Source organism: Botryllus schlosseri, chromosome 10 (assembly GCF_051294905.1).
Source record: "Botryllus schlosseri isolate E-star chromosome 10, Bs_hap1, whole genome shotgun sequence".
NCBI classification, from domain to species: Eukaryota; Metazoa; Chordata; class Ascidiacea; order Stolidobranchia; family Styelidae; genus Botryllus; species Botryllus schlosseri.
Window position 1 is genome coordinate 13,372,628 of NC_137245.1, and position 8,106 is coordinate 13,380,733.

At 42.1% G+C, this 8,106-nt stretch overlaps 2 protein-coding genes and 1 long non-coding RNA gene across 3 annotated transcripts in view; 1 reads left to right on the forward strand and 2 right to left on the reverse strand.

Moving 5' to 3' along the window:
• LOC145448292 (uncharacterized) overlaps positions 1-8,106 on the forward strand; it is an 82,600-nt gene that overhangs the window by 30,203 nt on the left and 44,291 nt on the right. The gene's annotated exons all lie outside the window — the stretch shown is intronic.
• On the reverse strand, positions 803-2,963 carry LOC145447804 (tyrosine-protein kinase RYK-like). The gene has a single exon (XM_080326080.1). It carries the CDS (start codon positions 2,961-2,963, stop codon positions 1,068-1,070), a length of 1,896 nt encoding a protein of 631 aa, XP_080182206.1. The 3' UTR covers positions 803-1,067.
• On the reverse strand, positions 2,830-4,650 carry LOC145447805 (succinate--CoA ligase [ADP/GDP-forming] subunit alpha, mitochondrial-like). Its single transcript, XM_080326081.1, has one exon. The coding sequence runs from the start codon at positions 4,401-4,403 to the stop codon at positions 3,369-3,371; it is 1,035 nt and encodes a 344-aa protein (XP_080182207.1). The 5' UTR covers positions 4,404-4,650; the 3' UTR covers positions 2,830-3,368.

Genomic DNA, 8,106 nt, shown 5'->3' on the forward strand with positions numbered 1-8,106 from the left:
ATACTTCAAGGGATTAGGTAGTTGGAATTGGTTTTCAAATTTTCTCCGACTTGGAATACTGGAGGATAATCCATCCGAAAAAAATGGTAAATTTTCCACGACATGACAAAAAGTCGTCACTTTCGTTCGAACCACGAATTAACTATTTTGCGTCATTTATGCCCATTTTCACTTGAATCTATCCACTTTCTTAGCTCTAAAACCTGTAAAGGAGGACGAATTGCCAGAAAGGAGGACAATTTCAAAAACCTTAGAAAGGAGGACGAATGTTAACCCTAATGACACTACAAATAAGCGCAATATACAAAGATATATACTCATTTCCCATTACACAGGGGCTATTTTACGTGCACATTAAGACTATTGCACCTGAAAAACTGAGTAAGACTGGAATTACTGTAGTTAGTGTACCTAAACTTTTCGTGCGCATACAGGATACTCTTCTCCTGCGGACTGTTGCTCAAATTGATTACAGTACAAAATATTTAGGCAGCGATTACATGCCTACAAATGGCTGTAACAGAATAATTTGAAAGCGTGTTATGTTCATTCACAATCTTAAACTTCTTGCCATTTACTGTCAGATCGATGTCCGATATCTGACCAAATATCTATAGTTGATAGAAGATGTGGATTTGGGATGAATGAGCATGTATGGCGCATAGCACAGTCCAACAAGATGTGCTAACTCCGTCATTTATGGGTAGCATAACATTACATGCTGATTCAGATACTTGCGTCCTGTTACAAATGAAACGCACGAGCCATGACACAACATGCCACCTAGACTAACCGACATATCTTTGTAAATTTACTGGTTTTATTGAAAAAATAGGCAAAGTTAGTGTGCAAATGCATATGTCAAAAATATTAAAATAATACAGGTACAATGATTCCCAAAGATAGCAGATTAATAAAATACTGCTAGATATCTATGATCAGTCACTCAAAAAGTAGACCCGCGCATGCAAAACACAACATACCATGATGAAAAACGCATGCATACCAAGATTAGGCAAAACTGGCAAAAGCCTAACAAGGAACTGTCGCTTCAAGTGGCTTGTTCTTTACACATATTCACCAAGCTCCGCATTAAATTCCATCAACATTTGCAACAGACTACTGAACGTGGGTCGTTTATCGGAGGAATAATGCCAACAACCGGCCATAATATTATACAAATGGTCAGGACAGTTGATAGGTTGGCTCAAACGGAAGCCATCTTGAAGGTAAGCGGCCATTTCAAAATCGTCAATGTCAATATATGGTGTAGCCGCCAGAGACTGTAGCTCCCAGAGAAGAACCCCAAACGACCACACGTCACTGGCGGTAGAGTAAACTTTGTGGACCAAACTCTCCATCGCCAACCAACGCACTGGTCTATTTTCGTTGTCGCCCAAACAACAGTAATCCGCAGGGAATAAATCCCTCGATAACGCATTATCTGTGATTTTGACCTTGAGGTTTTCGTGAATCACACAATTTCGTGTAGCTAGATCCTTATGAACTAACCCTCGTTTCGCCAAGTAGGTCATGCCGCACGCCACCTGTATTCCCATTTCGACGAGATCTTGCGTGGACGCTTGCTCGTAATTAGTATGGCTAGATGACGATGTGCCGAAAGAGTTCAAATCTGTTAATTTAATATCACGGAGATATCTTTTAAGGTTGCCTCCTTTGGTGTAAGGGAATAGTACAAGGGGTGGTTCCGGTCCGTCGAGGACTACCCTTCTTATAGAGAGAAGATTTCTGTGATGCATTCCTTTGAAGATAGAGCTTTCAAACAGCAGTAACCTTGTCTGTTCTTCGGATGCGGCACCTGTCACTGTTTTGATCAACACTGGACAGTTATCCTCGTAGGTACCGCGGTATATTTTAGAGAACGTTCCTTCCTGTAAAGTCTCGTCCAAAGTGACATCGTTCTTCGGAACTGCAATTGCCGAAAGCTTCGTGCGTATATCTACAATGTCGGTGCCCAAGTCGTTAATGATAGGACTGAAATTCATCCAGCTATTACTGGCCCCTATACCTGGCTGCGGGACAGTGGCATTATTGGGTAAATCTGGTCTCAGAAATTGATTATGGTGTGACGCGCTAGCGATATGGCTCATCACATACGCTTCACCTTCGGTCCTTCTATGTTGCCTGCCTCTGGTGCGATTATGGCATATTTTCACACCCACCACCGCTAGTATGATTACTACAGTTACTATTGATATGGCTATGTAAAATGCATGTGTGCCTTGACTTTCGTCTAAGGGGACTTTTTCCTCAATGATCGAAGACTCTTTTTGCTTTGGCGGCGTCTTTACACAATGTTTCAGCCTCGTCAGTTTAATTACATGACCTTTCGTCGGGCTGTCGGCAAATATGAACTTGAATATAATGCCAATCATCACATTACCAGTTTTCTTCCCAGTGCAATTGGTGTGGATTTTGAAGGATTCCTTGTGATCAGGCACATTGCCGCTTTTATTGATGTTGGCGCGTGGTGCGTCGATGATATTCCTATTTTTTATCGGAGAGAAATTCATTTCATACAGCACGCTATCCGCATCGCTTGCTTTCCACACGTATTCCGTACTCGATTTTGTTTCGCTAATCTCGGCGGTGAAATTGATGGCGTTGTGGTTGATGTTGCCGTCTCTTATATAATACAATTCCATGCCGTCAGCACCAAATATTTCATCGACTTCCTTCACTGGCAGGTACAGATCCCAACTTACGCTAGCCGTGACACACGTTGTACACACAGCTACGATTGACATAAATACTCGACACCAGAATGTCATAATTGCAGTCACATTTAAGCCAGTTATTTGCAGGTAATTCTGGAAATTAGAATGCACTGTTTGAAATACACACTCAAATTTTGAAGGGCGGAATCTCAATACAAATCTAGTCCCTACTAATTGATACAGAACAGTTGATGTACGGTGCATTATGCCAATGGAACATGTCATATAGGCTATAACACAAATTTCTGATATAGCGACATATGATGACAATTGTGTTATTTAATTTCACCAGCAATAAATTAGTTGTGTAGTTTTTCACACAAATCATGCAAGAGATCCGGGTAACATGGGTTGCAACGTCTATAAGTCAAATAGAAAAATGGACCACATGGGCAGGGTGCATTTCAAATTGATGAAATTGGAGAAATGATGGATGGATATCATGAGACTCCAATTCATTAGTGTTTCCCTGTCAAAATGTAAACATACCCATCACGGCATTACTAATAACTATATTCATTTCTTCCGGACCTGAATTTAAAGCATTTACCATCACAACATGAATATTATTACCCAAGCTCATAAAACGCTCTCAAAATAAACGGGTCATCGTATTATCAACAGTTCTATTTAATTAACGGATTTTCTACCATAGAATTTCGTATATTCCTCAATCATAGCAGTCCCCATTTGAGCGGGAGATAAAGTTACATTGACACCAGCTTCTTTAAGGGCAGCAATCTTTCCTTCAGCGCCTCCTTTACCCCCAGAAATGATAGCCCCGGCGTGTCCCATACGCCGTCCTGGCGGAGCAGTGACACCAGCAATGAAAGAAACAACAGGCTTGCTGTTTCGACCTGTGTTGTTCTCAATGAGATATTGGGCCGCTCTTTCTTCAGCCCCACCTCCAATTTCGCCGATTAGCAGAATGCCCTCGGTTTGTGGATCATTCAAAAAGACTTCCAAGCAGTCGACAAAATTTGTCCCGTTGAAAGGATCGCCACCAATGCCGACACAGAGAGTTTGTCCAAGTCCGACCAAAGTGGTTTGGTGGACAGCTTCGTAAGTCAATGTTCCGGATCGCGAAACAATCCCGATTTTTCCTGGCTTGTGGATATGTCCTGGCATAATGCCGATTTTACAGTCGCCGGGGCGGATTATGCCAGGGCAATTTGGGCCGATCAATCTTGTTTTGTCTTGTCGAACCAACTTGTGTTTCACACGGACCATGTCCTGTTGCGGGATTCCCTCGGTAATACAAACGACTAGGGGGACTTCGGCATCAATGGCCTCGATTATCGCGTTCGCGGCGAACGGCGGCGGCACGTAAATCACAGATGCATTTGCGTCTGTTTCTTGCACTGCTTCTTTTACACTGGCAAACACCGGTAAGCCTAAATGTGTGGTACCGGCTTTTGCTGGTGACACGCCGCCTACCATTTTTGTTCCGTATGCAATCGCCTGTTGGCTGTGGAAAGTACCTTGTTTGCCAGTGAATCCTTGGCAGATGACTTTGGTACTGCGATTGATCGCCATGTTTTTTCGTGTGGCATCGTACACAGTCACGTCCGTCGATTCACTCCTTACTCCTGTAATCGGCCTGCATCTTGATGCTACTTGACGGGACAGTAGTGATATCGAACGAGATACCGACGACAACGCCATTATTCTAAATATATCCGCACTATAAATGAAACCCACAAAACTAAGACGTCGCTGGCAAACTGCTAACCGATATACGGATTTTGACCTTACGAACGTGTTACCTGTCAATCAAAGGTTTGTAGAAATGACGAACGGGACAACGGAACGAACGGATGTGAACGGAAATCTTTTCAGGTTAGAATATACCGATAAGAAATGCCTTGAAATTCTAAACGGCTTGGCACACACGACAGGCAAGGATGAGGGGTGGTGCCCTTGCTGCAGCCCAGAATGATCCGGGATGGAGTGACATGATCCTTCAAAAGGATCCGGAATCAGCCGCAAACTTGGAATAATCGTGATTTGTAATCATAATCGATCAGGACAATATATATATCATTGATCACGGCGATTCCAGTATTTTTGAGTAGTCGTGGTTGATTAAGATGGTTTAAGTAGTCAGAGTTGCTACTCCATTGGAAGCAGCGACGTAAATTTATACTCAAATACAGTAGAAGTATAGTTATATTTCCAGGGCAAAAGCAAAATACAATGAGAGATTTTTCAACAGACACAAAAAGGACGCTCGCAAAACTTGGTCAAGGACTTAAGTCTTTTCTTACACCGAACAAAAGCCAATACACTGTTTCGTACCGGGGACAAACTGACAAACACGGCGGTCATCGCAAATCACTTCAAGGATAATTTTTGTAACTTAGGTATTTTTGAAACCGCCTCATGAGCACCGCACGCTGATGATACTTTACCTCATCCCTCTCTTCCGCATCTTCGACGGCAAAGTTGGATGCCCTGACTATAGTGACCAATTTCCCAAAGTGCATGAGCGGACGAATAACATTTGCATATAAACGCCTCGAAATCCCAATTGCCGAGCGTAATAAAAAAAAACTAACCGTTAACATCCCTGGTCCCTGGTCAGGGGTCAGCCCATTTCGAACACGAAAAATGCCAAATACCTCGGGATTTACTGAACTCGGAGATGTCCTGGAAGAGTGATATTCAATCACTGGACACAAAATTATCACCAAAGTGTGGCCTGTTCTTAGGCCTTTAGACCCTACATGTCAGCCTGGTTCTTCTGATTCTCTTTAAATCCTTAAGCCAATCGAAGTTACAGTATGGCATCCTCTGCTGGGGGGCTGCCAGTAAAACATGCACTCCAGCCACTGCAAAAACTACAGCATATATAGGCTACTCCGTATCGTAGCTAGGACCTGAAAGGGGTCTGGTTGTCCATCCAGCAAGTCGCTTCTGAAGAGATTCGGTGTCCTAAACAAAACAAAAAATATATGTGTAAATGCTAGTAATTCCCAAGTTTATGTATCAGTTCCAGTGTGGTCATTGTCCCGAATATACCAATGACTTCTTTATACTTCGGAATCAAAAGAGCACATCAAGTACGACACACGCGCGTCCACGCCGTCCAATTATCATATACGATCGACCGAAAAGATCTATCGCTCTATCAAATATGTCGGACCTGACGACCTGACGTCGGGCCGCATTTTCACACTAAAAGACGCTGCGGGCCGCAGAAAATTATCACCATGTATTTGTGGGCTACTATTAAATTTAGGCCTATTTATCAGTCTTATTCGGCATTTAGTACATCTTTATTCATTCAAAAGCATTAATGGAGAGCGTTCGTAAGTTTGCAGTTGCTGTTTCTTTGTGAGAATATCGAGCTTCAAATGGCGCAAGTAAATCCCTTCATGTAGCGTAGGCCTACATTCCATTCGTCGCCATGTCGGTATAGTATGCACCCTTCAAACCCTTCCACCTATCACTTCGAGCTCTCAATGATATGGGAAGAATTGAGACGCTGGGGGTCATTTCTGAGAAAATCAATCAACTCTTCTCCTTTCCTTCCATGGCTGGAGCCCTACACCAATAGTTACAGAAGTCAGCTTTGTCAAATTGATGTCCTGGTCCCCTTCCCACGTTTGCCCCGTCAGCATTTCCTCTGGAAATATGCCCATGCCCACTCTGATAAAAAGCATCTGGATAATTAGCTAGTTGTGACGTAATAACATGACGAATACCAATACAGAATTATGTGTCGGGGCCTATGACTATGTAATGACTACTATAGTGAGAATATAACGTATAAAACTATATATTTAGATAAATATATCGCGTATTACCATATTTTGAGATCCGAAAGAGAGGACACTGTATCAACATTCTGAAAGAAAAACAACTTATAAATTTGAAACTTTTTCTACCAAAATTTCTGAGTTGACTAAAAAAGGTAGTCATTTCGATCTTTCGATCGACTCCCGCATTATACCCACTTTTCTACAATTCTGCTTCCCAATTCTGCCTGAAAGTGGGCTCTTTAATGGCATTTTAATACTTTTTCTGAAAAAAGAGGACAAATTCCCCAAAAAAGAGTACATTTAGGCGTCCTCCGAGGACCCTTAAGATTTTGTGAAAAAAGAGGACAAATCCTCTTAAAAGAGGACGTGGGGTAACCCTAAATAAAATGTTTACGGATGCAAGATATTTCCTTTGCATATTGACTTAAAATTATAAATCGATATCGACGACACCAAGGAAAAGAAATTATTTATTATAACTAGCGCGTTCTGTGTGTGAACCGCTGAAATTTAAAGGTTCTCGTTCATAAACGAACCTTGGTAGGTTCTGCACTTTGAACCTTTTCATATTATCATTTTCACGTCATTATAACCAGGGCTTTGGAGCAGTCGTAAATTTCAAACTGCTTCAGCTCCAGCTCCGGAGCTGTCTTCTATTATAAGTCGGCTCCGGCTCCGAAGCGCACTGATATCCCTATACTCCGGCTCCAGCTCCGAAAATTATCGAATAGTGCGGTTGTGGCCGTCGCATGGAATTGGCGTTTTGTGTGGGTATGGGTATGCAAAGTCCTGTGACATGAAATTACTTGATGCCGTCTGTGGATGACGTCATAGCCGCATGAAAACGCACTTTACTCCGTATCATAGCTACATGTACTTGTACAGCATTAAAACAGTGACGTGCCGTTTTAATGCCGGCACTGCGCTCGTTAGTCAAGCCATACCGTCTCTCTAATATAATCTGGAAATGGTGCGATTTGTTTAAGTGTAACTGCAGCAATAAGCGCATGTCGCGACCTTATGAGCAGAAATCCATTTTCCATCAAATAACCATTGGTTTTAAATTCGATGCGCTCATCGTCGTCGATCAAGTTTATAGTGGAATATTGAAGGTCCCTTTCAAACGAATTGAATAAACTCAGAATAAGTCCCTCTGAGAATCTGGAATTGCATCAATATTTGACTTAATTCAGAGCCGTGCACTGTAAAAATCAGTAACGAATTAAACTTCAAGCTCACAAGTGACATTGCACCTCTATTCAAGAATACGAGTGTATCAAGCAGACAAGAATGAATACGCAGAATAGATGATTAGAAATTGGAACTAGTGCATCCAATCTCCCTAACACAGGGGTCACCAACCTTTTTGCAGCCAACAGTGTGGTTCTCTGGCCCCTTCTCTCTCCTATCTGTTATGGTATAATGCTATATCACGTGACTTATCGCATAGTTATAACCCAGTGCATATCAAAGATTGGCTCAGATTACGAGACTCATGTACGCTGAAACTTACTGCTAAAACTATCCGAATTACTGTACAATATATCTGGAAAAGGCAATTGTTGTCGTCTCTATTGAACTGCCAGTCAAGAACTACACAGAAC

What these genes read in the sequence shown, in the direction of transcription:
- LOC145447804 (XM_080326080.1), bottom strand. Translation starts at nt 2,963, where the DNA reads ATGACATGTTCCATTGGCATAATGCACCGTACATCAACTGTTCTGTAT.
- LOC145447805 (XM_080326081.1), bottom strand. Translation starts at nt 4,403, where the DNA reads ATGGCGTTGTCGTCGGTATCTCGTTCGATATCACTACTGTCCCGTCAA.